The sequence below is a fragment of the Carassius gibelio genome, chromosome B7, assembly GCF_023724105.1.
Source record: "Carassius gibelio isolate Cgi1373 ecotype wild population from Czech Republic chromosome B7, carGib1.2-hapl.c, whole genome shotgun sequence".
Lineage (NCBI taxonomy): Eukaryota > Metazoa > Chordata > Actinopteri > Cypriniformes > Cyprinidae > Carassius > Carassius gibelio.
In genome coordinates this window covers 13,745,358-13,757,533 of record NC_068402.1, presented here as the reverse complement: position 1 = coordinate 13,757,533, position 12,176 = coordinate 13,745,358, and the positions used below count along the sequence as shown (strand labels likewise).

General features: G+C 36.0%; 1 protein-coding gene across 5 annotated transcripts in view; it reads left to right on the top strand.

Annotated features, from left to right (window-relative positions):
- The window catches only part of LOC127961308 (intermembrane lipid transfer protein VPS13C), a 54,553-nt gene continuing 42,377 nt past the window's right edge, over positions 1–12,176 (top strand). For 3 of the 5 annotated variants that reach the window (XM_052560367.1, XM_052560366.1, XM_052560369.1), the window contains exons 1-11: positions 3–228; positions 3,758–3,801; positions 4,199–4,241; positions 6,927–7,022; positions 8,845–8,946; positions 10,052–10,114; positions 10,351–10,419; positions 10,609–10,718; positions 10,843–10,902; positions 10,986–11,045; positions 11,152–11,232. In XM_052560367.1, the coding sequence (XP_052416327.1) occupies positions 129–228; positions 3,758–3,801; positions 4,199–4,241; positions 6,927–7,022; positions 8,845–8,946; positions 10,052–10,114; positions 10,351–10,419; positions 10,609–10,718; positions 10,843–10,902; positions 10,986–11,045; positions 11,152–11,232 (828 nt within the window). In that variant the 5' untranslated portion in view covers positions 3–128. Of the gene's footprint in view, positions 229–3,757; positions 3,802–4,198; positions 4,242–6,926; positions 7,023–8,844; positions 8,947–10,051; positions 10,115–10,350; positions 10,420–10,608; positions 10,719–10,842; positions 10,903–10,985; positions 11,046–11,151; positions 11,233–12,176 lie in introns of all 5 variants that reach the window. The other 2 variants (XM_052560370.1, XM_052560368.1) reach the window with 1 other exon arrangement.

Sequence of the window (12,176 nt, the reverse complement as noted above, 5' to 3'; positions counted from 1 at the left end):
GGATCACCGATCGAGTCGATCTCGCTGTATACGCCTGTCATCTACGGAGGGAAGTAACCTTATCAAATGCGTATTGTGGCATTTTAGCGCGTTATCTTCGACAGCGTTGCTGTCGTTCTCGACTAACCATGGTGTTCGAGTCTTTAGTCAGTGATCTGTTGAACAGGTTTATAGGAGATTATGTGGAAAACTTGGATAAGTCTCAGCTCAAGATTGGCATATGGGGAGGTAAGCGTTTATTCGTCAAAACTGTCCGTCTACATTAGTGCAAAGAAACGCTTGTTTTCTGCTCTGGGTTGTTGTCTGCTGCAAAACGTTCTGTATCGATGTGCAGTGCGAGCTAGATGTGGATTTACTGCAGTCTCCATTAATGTCTCTCGTGCTGGATTGGTTTCTGTTTCTGTAGACTGGCGGCAGTCTGTCAAGTTGTTTGTCCCAAGGAGCCGTTCAGAGGCGATGAAAACACCCATTATTTTTACTGTTCATTTGTATTATTTTTAGGGTTTCCGCTTTTATTGTGTAAAAGGATTTCAGTCATCATCATTACATTTTCGTTTACACGAGTATTACATGAGACATTTGTCTAATATAGATAAGACACAGAAAATGGTTCTCAATAATTAGCTGAGCAGATGGGACAGTCAGTATTGCAAACACTGCTGTTTGTTCTGCTTTGTTGATTTTGTGCTCAAGTAAAGCTCAAGGTGAAGTGAAGCACACCTACATCAGGGGAGTTCCCTCCAAAGAGGCAAGGAAGGCAGTGTCTCCTCAAAAAATTGGATGACAAATTAATCGATATCAAAAACATAAATAGCAAGCATTAGTAAATATGGCATTAAGAGTATAAAAGTCACTAGTTTTTATAAAGTAACGCTGTCCAACAGCGACATCTGCAGGTACAGTTACCGCGGAGGCTTGCCTCCCTTCAGTCCATGGACTTACAACAGAGACCCCTTTGCATGTTGTGGTCCTACTGGGGGGTAATTAAGAATGAATGGGGGAAAGTCACATGAGAGGAGGCAATGCCTCCATCGCGCTATAATTGGATATGATCAATTATGATTGAATGTGATTGGTTCATGCGATAAATCCCGCCTCTTGTTTTCGTGCAAGCTCTTGGCCTGAATGAAGAAAATGATGGTGTTATTGCCTAATTATAAAGTAAACAAACAACTCTCCTGCTTAGATGCCAAGAGGGTCCTAACTGCAGAACACAAAATCCAGGGGGCGAGGTTGTATCCAGTTCCAACTCCTCCCACTTTACATACCTCTAAACCTCTATCCGTCTATCCATCTTTACCCCTGATCTCTAAACCCACCCATCTCCTTCCCTTAGATATGGATCCAACCACGACCCCTGAATATTGTGTTCTGCAGTGAGGGGCTTCTGTAGATACCACTACATTGTGTCATCTCAAAATAAAACTTGAAATGGTCTGAAAACGTGATGAATGCATCAGTTTTTAGTGAGCATATATCTTTGTGTCTATGGCAGTGTTTACAGAGCTTTTATGACGATGACCCCGAATTAAGTTGACCGTTAAAAAGAACATCAGTTCACAAATAAAAAAAAATATTGGAAAAATTTTACAATAAGATTTCATTTAATATGTTAACATGAACAAACAATTAACATTACAAATAAACATACTGTTCATTGTTGTTAGTTCACAGTGCTAAACTAATGTTAACAAACAACTTTTGATTTTAATAGTGCATTAGTAAATTAATTTTAACTGAGAATAATAAATGCTGTAGAAGTAGGCTATTGTTTATTCTTAGTTCAAGTTAAACTTCACATATATGTTTGGAAAAACCTGGGACACTACGTAACTACAGATTTATCTTGACGCCCCTTTCCTGACATTTTATCCTACCCTGTCAGATTTTCCTACCTGGGTCTACTGCGCACGCGCACATCAATATCGCGTCCGTTGTCTCATGCTAAATAACGATATTTAATGTATCTGGATTACTGTAAGGGTAGGTTTAGGGTTGGGGTAGGTGTAGACTTTAATAAAAACGCAATCTAATTGGTAGAAAACAATATTTATTGTTGGTTTCCTGACGCTGTATGCCTTCTAGCTACAACCGCGAATATAACACATAATTACTGTATTTGCAGTGCTGTAAGGGTATGATTAGGGTTGTGGTTGGTGTAGACGTTAATAAACCATAACTTTACAGTAGCATTTTTCGTTGTGGAATTATACTACCCACTGTTTTAGTGGGAGGTAGGAAAATCTGACAGCGTAGGACAAATGGACAGAACACCCCCTTTGGCCCATATCCCCCTATTACTCCTGTCATCACTAATGACTTCTTTTTAGAGTTAAAGTATGTAAACTGTTTTACATTGTATAAACTGTTTACAAAATCATTGGTCATACACAAACACTGCTGGGAACACGACCCTTTCATTCTCTTTGTGATCGTGTGGTGTAGTTTTATTGTTTGCAGGTTTAAATACAAATATGTGTGTTCGCTCAGTTAATGTTAGCATAAGCATAGTCTTTGAAAGGAGTCCTTTGAAAAGGAGTCATATCAGATTGCTGTCATTCTGTTGTTTTGTTTTAATCACTTTAGAGGAAGTGTCAAGGCGGGAACGACTAAATTCCAAGCATAGTTTGAAACCATGTTCATTAGAATTATAAGAAACATACGTCATGAAACAAAAATTTACCTAATCTGTACCTCATTACCTAATTTTAAATTCATGTCATAGCTCCTACTGTGAACAAATCATCAATTGATATGTTTCATTTTTTTTCCACCTCAAAATTATCATAATCAGAATGTCTTAACTTGACATTTGTCAGTTGATCTTACAGTGAAAATTGCAGGCTTTTCTCTACTAAGAGAAGTCATGGCTTAGTGGTTTGAGAGTTTGACTCCTAACCCTAAGGTTGTGGGTTTGAGTCTCGGGCCGGCTATACCACGACTGAGGTGCCCTTGTGCAAGGCACCGAACCCCATTTGCGTGAGTTCACGGTGTGTGTGTGGACTTTGGATGGGTTAAATGAAGAGCACAAATTCTGAGTATAGGTCACCATACTTGGCTGAATGTCACGTCACTTTTTTTTTTTATGTATGCCGGACTGCTTAATCCACGCCTCTGCAAGCGCACATTCATCTGCTTCAGTTTTTAAGTCCACATCTCAAAATTCAACCAACAGCCCGTGCATAGAACCAAGTCCCTGGCTTCAATTTTCGTTTTTGATAATCTGTTACACTTGGATTTACGCCATAATACAGATCTGTCACCACTTTCATTTCATTGCAGAAATGGTCAACTGTTGTTTAACATGAGAGGAGGAGAGGAGTAAAGTGTTTTGTATAATGAACATTCAGCTTTCATAGGTGTGACAGACTCCATAGGGGTTTATACAGTCCTTGGCCAGATCAGCATGGGTGCCCTATTATTCTGCCAGCATGCAGTTTGATAAGGTGACGTCTTTATCCCAGCATCAGATAGGCTGCTCTGGTTGACATTTATTTCTTTTCTGTGATGCCAATCCAATTATCGTCAGTGTCAAAAGTGGCCAGCCATATCAGGATGCAATTGTTTAAGCCTTTCATAGTAGCATTTCTTATCTGTGATGCTTTCAAAGTTTCAGATGTTTATATGGATGGCTTTGAGAGAGAAACTACATAATACATGTACTATCTGCAATATATATTATGTAGCATGGATGAAATAAAATTTACAATACAGTTGTTTTTATCTTTTATCTTTTCATTCTTTTTTTTTTTTTTAGGAAATGTGGTGTTGGAAAATCTGAGGGTGAAAGAAAATGCTTTGGTAAGTTTGTTTCGGAAAAATATTAAGTTTAATTGTATTTTATCTATTATTTTAATATAGATTTGAATTCGTTATTAACATGATTTCATGCCACAAAATGTAGAATATACTAAAATAAAAAATCCAATAATAAAAAAATCACAAACAATAAAAGACAGAACTATATTTATCTTGCTGAGGGAAAGGCTGTGTATGTAACACTGTGGTTAGTGGTAGACACTGAAGCATATGCTGAAACAAGAGTGTGCTAAAATAATGAGATTTGCTGATGTTACCACAACTAAATTGTAATAAACAGAGTTTAACTATGTATATGTGCACAAAATGGGATTTCTAATATTGAATTCTTGAAATCTGCATTTCAAAGCCATTTTACCAATTTATTTTTATTGTTTAGAGCGAGTTTGATGTGCCTTTCAAAGTGAAGGCTGGTCAAATTGGTAAGTACCCAATTTTCACTTTATCAGTAAAGTTATGCTGCAGGGAGCTGTAGCATGTGTACGGTCAGTGAAAAAGTGTGAAATGTGTAGTTTTCTAATATTTTGGCTTGTGTGTTGGGAGCTTGTAACCAAGGAGACTGAAGTAGACTTCCTGTTTTGTGCGGCTCTACAGAAATTATGCTGACTGATTCTACTTTGCAGTAACAGTCAAATAAAAGTGATTTTAGAAGTGATTTGGAGAGATCACACTCCAAACTCCAAAAGTAATAAAGACAGCTGAGCAGTAGTAGAGCTTGTTGTAATATGAATTTTAAAATAGTAAATTTAAGTCTATTTTCACAGTTCATAGTTTTTCCTCAATGGATTTGAGGTTTTGTTTAAGTTAGTTTTCAACAAATACTTCTGTTCGTGAATAATCACAAAAGATACCTTAAGATTAGGCAGGGTGTGGAAGCAATATGACTCTGTTCTGAAACTTTTAGGCCTCTTGGACTAGTTAAATTGAGAAGATTATTGTAAGAATAATCGATTTCAGTGAAGTTGTACTGTCTCAGTAATTCAGCATACATCACAGCACAGATGATTTGCCAGTAAATGGGAGCTTGTTGAAATCAGTTCATGCTATCACATGATCCAGTCAGATGACTTAAAACTTCTGCTAGACAGTGTGCCAAGATGTCAAGCAGTAAAAAGTAATTGGTTAAAGGGGTCATATGTTGCTACATGCACTTGTTTGAACTTGAAATGTGTGTTGGCTGTGTGTGTGTAACACAACCACCCTAAAATAATAAAAATCCACCCAGTGTATTTTTTATTTTTATTCATTTTTTTTATTTGCTCAAATCCTTACCCCTTTCTCAAATTAAGCCGGTCTCAGATGCGTGTCTGTGTGACGTCAGAAAAAAAAAACAGGCCCCTCCCACGATAGTTTGATTGACAGTAGCGTTTCAGCACAGTCTAGACCCGCTCTGAGTGACTGTCATCAGTCCACCGTTGTTTCATCGCCGGAGCAGATGTAGACAAGAATGTCTCCTAAGTAGAGATGTTCCGATACCCTTTTTCTCTTCCCGATACCGATTCCGATACCTGGGCTCAGGGTATCGGCCGATACCGAGTACTGATCCGATACCTGGGTGTGTATCTGTATATACAGCTGTATATACTACTAGCCCTGTGTAAATTGCTAGAATTCTTTTTATGGTGTGCTTCAGACAGATCCCTCAATAAAACATGAACAAATACATGGTGAACTACTGTATTTATTACAGTATTTTTATTATCTAACATGAATTTGACAGTATTATTTATTTTCATATGCAAAAAAGAACTTCAAATGCAGCCAAAAATCTAACACCGCAAACTAAAAAAGGTATTTAAGTTTTACAATATAACTGTATAAAAAAACTGCAACAAATAAGTCTAGGAATATAAAAAAAGATCTATTAATCAGATAATCTCTTTACAACAAAACAAGTAAAAAACAAGCAACCATCTAGGCATAATTATTATTATTATAGAGACGTATTATTATTACTGTAGGCTACAACAGTAGCTTTATATATTGTCAATTTACTCATGTAAACCAAACATTTATTTTAATGGGCTGCCATGAAGATCTTTGAGTGTCTGTGTTTATGATATGACAGTATTCTCAAATGAAACGGTAAATTCTCATGAAGTGACGGTTTATGCGTTCGTGTCCTCATGACACACAGCAGAGACTACAAAACAGCGAGCTCTCGCGCATCTGTGCCAGTCACCCACAGAGATGTAGATTTTGCGGGAGTAATATTTAAATAGTATTTTGCAGTTTAATATTCACAGACACTAGTATATATTCGGCTACTGTCTGGAGCCCTGCGTTTTGACTTACACGGAAGCGACTGAACGCAGTTGCCGGTACTGAATATACTCGAGAGTCTGTAACTACCGGTACTACAGAGACATACTGCTAACCACTGATCTATAATATAGAAGCGGCTTCACTGTCTTTTGGCAGTTTAGAATGTGATGAGTGATCCAGTCATATATAGATCAGGGCTGCTAACGCGTTTTCATTTCTTCTTCGCTGCTCTAAACAGGGGTTGCTTGTGGCAACACAGCACAACTTCCTGTGTTTTCAATGCATTTTGAGCAGCGAAGAAGAACCGTGCAGCAGTTAGGCAAAGCTTGCGGTCATAACTAGGTATTTTTTAAGAAAATGGTATCGGATCGGTATATGGGTTCATGTACTCGCCGATGCCGATGCCAGAATTTGTTGTGGTATCGGAGATATTTCCGATACTAGTATCGGAATCGGAACAACTCTACTCCTAAGTGTTTGAGTTGTTCTGTTGGATGTAGGGAATTTGTCCCTGATCTACTTAAATGCGTCTATGTTCACGTTTATCATTCAAGATCCAGCTTCACCCACAGAGGAAGTGAGTGTAAGGTTTTTTTAATGAAGTGAGAAAGCATAATAGGACCCCTTTAGAAAAGATCTGCTTGTTTTGCTTTATTAAATGTTCTTGATCAAAATATATTTAGTCAAAAGTTACCCAATGAACCTTGACCTGTAATGCAACAGATACAATTTTTTTTAAGGTTTTCAAGTTTTCTATGTTTCTATATATTTCTGTATTTATGTAATTCAAGTACTTTTATATTTCTTATGGTCACAGTGATTTGAAAATGTCTGCTTTTAAGGTAAACTGACTCTGAAGATCCCTTGGAAAAACCTGTACAATGAGGCAGTGGTGGCTACATTAGATGGATTATACCTTCTGGTGGTTCCAGGTGCAAGTGAGTGCTTATAGTATTTTTTTTTTACTTATTATGTTTCCTCAATATGACATGTTTCTTAATGTAAAAGTTGTTTTTACATCTAGCTGGAATCACCATGCTATTTATTTCATGGCACTTTACTACAGTAATTTGTCTGCAAAATGCTTTCATTTATTGTTATAACATGTCCTCTTAGAAATTAATTGCATGATTTACTAATAGGCTAGATGTATTCCTGCCTCTTAACTGAGGATTGTGTATTGTCTTGCATTATGCAACATTTCATTAAACAAAGAAAATGTAATTATCAGTCACAAATACTGTATACTTATTATAATACATATATGATTTTAATCATCTGTAATAAATAATGCTTTTAGTAATTACTGTAATAAAAAGCAGTCAGTGACACTTGCATTATCTTAGAACAATTTGAAAGCTATGTGAGGATGTTTTTTTTTTTCAGTAATTACAAATATATTGAATATCTAAATTTCTTTGATCCAGTATCTATTTTCAGTATCACTCGGGCTGCTTCAACTGACATTGTCTTTTACATGTTGCAGCTGAGTCTAAGTTATTTTCCTCACCTTACAATGGTAAGCCAGGTGTAGAAGGTGTGTTGCAGGGTGGTGGCTTGGGACCCGGACGTTAAATTGCTCTTGTGTGTATCTGAATCCTTGATTATTATGGCACACTTTATATGTACCTTTGGTTACAATGTTTAATCATACAAGTGTTTATTTGTATTGACAGTGTATCAATCAAGAGTTTTGAGAGTGTTTGTTCAAATTTGGTATTGATCTTAATAACTTTTTTCCATTCTTTTGGGATCTGCTTTATCTTGTAGTCTGATCAATTCTGTATAATGCATGTTCTGTAAGTAAAATGAGGCAAAATGATTTTTCTTTGTGTTTGTCTCTTGCAATGAAGACATTTAACTTCTACCTGCCAATGAAAAGTTGTTGCTGTTTTGAGATATACACAAGCATTTATCATTCAACAATGCTGAAAGATGTTCTGTAAAGATGGATTGTCTCAGAATTATTTAATATGCCCATTGTAGTGCAATGTCCTGTAAATTCACTATTGTTATAACACTATAAATAGGTGCATAATCTTGAAAATATTTATATTCTGACGTAACACAAGTCTTTTTCATGTTTTTATTCTTTATTATTATTATTATTATTATTATTATTATGTCTCTTGTTGTATTTATATGTGTGCACTCAAAGCTTCAATACCAAGAAAAACTCCTTCTGTGTGCTGGCACACTTGCCCATAAAGCTCTTTCTGGTTGTGAGGAATAGACTATGTATCTTAATGGATTGAATTGCCTCAGGAACTCCAAAGACCTTTTTGGTCTCTATAGATCAGAAATAACAAGTTTTTTTTAAATCTTCATTACTGTCTCTTGTATTACTCTGGTGAATAAAAATAAACAGTGGCTGCATATACAATAGCAGGCATTAAGGTTTTTGTTTCTCACATGGATTGGTCTGAACTGGTCTTTCCTGATAGAGCTTCACTACTGGATTCCAAATCAGAGGACAAAGCCTCAGTGAAAATATTAAGTCTGCCTGAACGAGCAGCATTAGACTGTAGCTACTTATAAGCCACAGTGCAAACCGTGGGAGATGGTCAATGTAAATAACTTTTCTGTTATTACATGGTTGACTGAGCTCCCACTGTTTAGTTTGACAAACACAATTTTAAGTGGCAGCAGTGAAAACAGATTCGTAATCAATTAAAGACTTCTGAGGTGTTAATGATATAAATGGTATCTTTGATGTTTGTTTACCTCTACAGTAACTGCGTGTGTATTGTGTGTTTAAAGCGATGAAATATGATCCAGTTAAAGAAGAGCATTACCAGCAGGAAGCCAAACAGAAGGAGCTTCAGCGCATTGAGGAAACCCTGCAGCTGGTTGCACGCAGAGGTGAGAAACCCTTTGTGTGTTTGTATGAGGAGGGTGTGATGCTTGCTTAACCTAGTACATAGTCAACTTTTGCATTCAAATTTGTCCGTTTTATTTTTATGCTCTCTGTACGATACGCAGTTATTGAAAGTATAACTATTAAAGGGTGTTCATCATTTCATTTAATCCCATCCAATCACATCACATCACAATCAGTCTGTGTCTACTTCATTCATCACACATTCCTCCATTTATTTGAGTTTGCACATTAAATCTGCATTGTATCAGTTTATTGCCTCAGCCTATGCTGTTTTTGCCTGTTTTAAGATCGTCTTCTAGCACTAACTTAAAAGGATAACAATATAATATGGCAAACATGTTAAACTTTTAAGAACACTTTCTCTTTAACAGGGCATTTGAAGTGAGTTGCTGTTAGCATGTAACAGTATTAAAGCTCTGTGAAAAAACACAAAACCAAAGAAATTCCGTAATAAATAATCAATCTTTTATACTTAACATTATATTGTTATGATATTCAAATAAAACTATTATAGTACTATTCAAAAGTTTGGGGTCTTTTTTTTTTTCTTTTTCTTTTTTGTTTTTTTAGAAAGAACTTAATTCTTTTATTCATCAGCAAGGATACATTTAATTGATCTAAAGTGACAGTAAGGACATTTGAATTTTTTATTTATTTTTTAATAAATGCTGTTCTTTCAGTTCAATGAATAATTCATAATTTCATAATAAATCATTTTTTTCTATAATCCCAAATCAGCATATTAGCATGTTATCGAAGGATAATGTGACACTTAAGACTGGAGTGATGTCATCAGCTTTGCCATCAGGAATGAATTCCATTTATAAATATATGAAAATAGAAAACCGTTCTAAATTGAGATATATTTCACAATTTTTCATTATTTTTTTAACTTTTTTTTTATAGATTTATTATATCGCCCATTTATCTGTCAATGGCGTCAGTATAAAAATTATTTCAGAACATCAGTTTAAACAAAGTGCATCCCTACATTAATCAACCCACCCACCCATCCATCCATCCATTCAGATCTCTCTGCCTAACAGCTATGTGTGTTTGCTTTGTGCTGCATCTGCTGGACGGCAGGCTCTCAGACTGGAGAGTTTGTGTTTAATCTGGAGAGTTATGTGTGTAAGAATCCACCACTGGGTATGTACAGACCCATTCCTATAGCAGGCTATTCACACGCCCGTCTCAAGTAGACTTTTTAATTTAAAAGTGTGCAGTGAGGGTCTATATGTGTAGAAATGTTATTCTTCCCCACTAATTGGTGTGCTTTGGTGCAGTTCTATGTTTGTTTAATCCAAGTGTGTGTGTTTATTGCTGCACTAGTTCTTTTCTACCTCAACAACTTTTCTCTCTCTCCCAATGCTGCGCTTGGTAAGACAAAGGACATAAGCTTAAAAAGCGTAAAAAACCCTTTAGGAGATCTAAAAAGTATGAACATAAAGCAGGTGGGTGGCCCGGGGTGGCTGTGAACGACTGTGATCGTGGCAAATATGAGCAATATTTTCAATAGCTTTATTCTGTTTATTGGACTAAATATGTTTGCTTAAGTATTAGATTGTATAAGGTATTAGAATGACAAATCGGATAGAGTTATGATAAAATCTTTGTGTTTACTAAATTATTTTTAATTTCAGAGAAGCACCAGGAAGAAAAGAAGGACACGTTTGCTGAGAAACTAGCTACACAAGTTATCAAAAACCTCCAGGTCAAAATCACCAGCATTCATGTCAGATATGAGGATGATGTAAGTGTTGACTCTCCATACAGTGCAGCTCTTGAGTTATGTGTATTTTTGAACCTATGTGTTGCTTATTAATAAAGACTTGTGAAATTAGATTATATGTCTTCATTTTCCATCTGTGCTTCAGGTGTCAGATCCTCAAAGGCCTTTTGCTATTGGCATGACTCTTTCAGAACTCAGCCTGCAGGTGCTCTCTCAAAACAAATGTAAAAATAATTGTATTTGCATGCTCTGGTCTTTCAGCACGTCTTCTGTTTTTCTCTCTTATAGACAGCAGATGAGAACTGGAAGCCTTGCATTCTGAACGAAGCAGCCAAGATCATCTACAAGGTAAACAACCAGAGAATATATCTTATTTTTCGTAATAATAACAAGACCTCATAGTACAGCTGTGGTTGTGTGTCTAACACGTGTCTGTATGTATCTTCTACATAAGCTGGGCCGCCTGGAGTGTTTTTGTGCCTACTGGAACGTGAACAGCCCAATCTTCTACAGAGGCTCATGGGGGGAAATAGTGGTAATGTGCCTTTTTTTTTTCTCTAACAGCCGAGCTCTAAAGTGTTGTTTAATTGAGATTTTTCATAGTATTTAAGACTACTATGTTGTCCTCAGGCATTGTAAATGGTGCACCATATTAAAAAGGTTTCAAATCCGTCATCATTTACTCTCCTTCATGTTGATTCAAACCAATAAGTCTTCTGTTTATCTTCAAAACAAATGAAGTGATTTTTAGTGATAGATTCCTGTGCCTCTGAGGTCCATTACACCAAAAATAAGCTTCATAAAAACGTTGGTAAAAGTAATCTATAGGAATAAAGTGGTTTAGTCCATGCCTTCTGAAGAGACGCAATCATTTTAACCTGTTAACTGTCACCCCGTCCTGAATACAGGACGCCTACGTTGACTATACTATATTACAATCAAATCTAATCTAATCTTGACAAGCTATATATCGTTGGAAAGGTCTAAGACTCCCAAATATATATTTTACCAAAATGTTTTGTTAAAAATTATGTAGGAAAAGTAATAGATTAATTTATGACAAGAGTGCACCCTCAGAAATATACATTACATAAGAAATTTTGACCTGTGTTTAAAAAAAAAAGCCTTCCTCGTTGCCTTTTTCTCTATCACATTTTAGAAATCATCAGAAGTTATATATCACTTGAAAACATAAAATCTCAAAAGTCATCTTTTAAAACCCATTTTAAAATCAGACATTTCATTACCATGTAAATTGCACATCAAAATCATGTTACAAAATGTTTTCAGTCATGAATTATAAAAATGTAGGTTTGTATCATGCACATTCATGTCTATCTTCAAAAACGTGAGTGACAGTGGTCACCCACATTTGCTTGATGCACAATAATCAATGAGGTACGTCAGGTAAGTAAGATTGAGCTTCCATTTGCCATTTTTGATGTGCTCAATGAATGAGTGCTGATCAGTGTTTATATG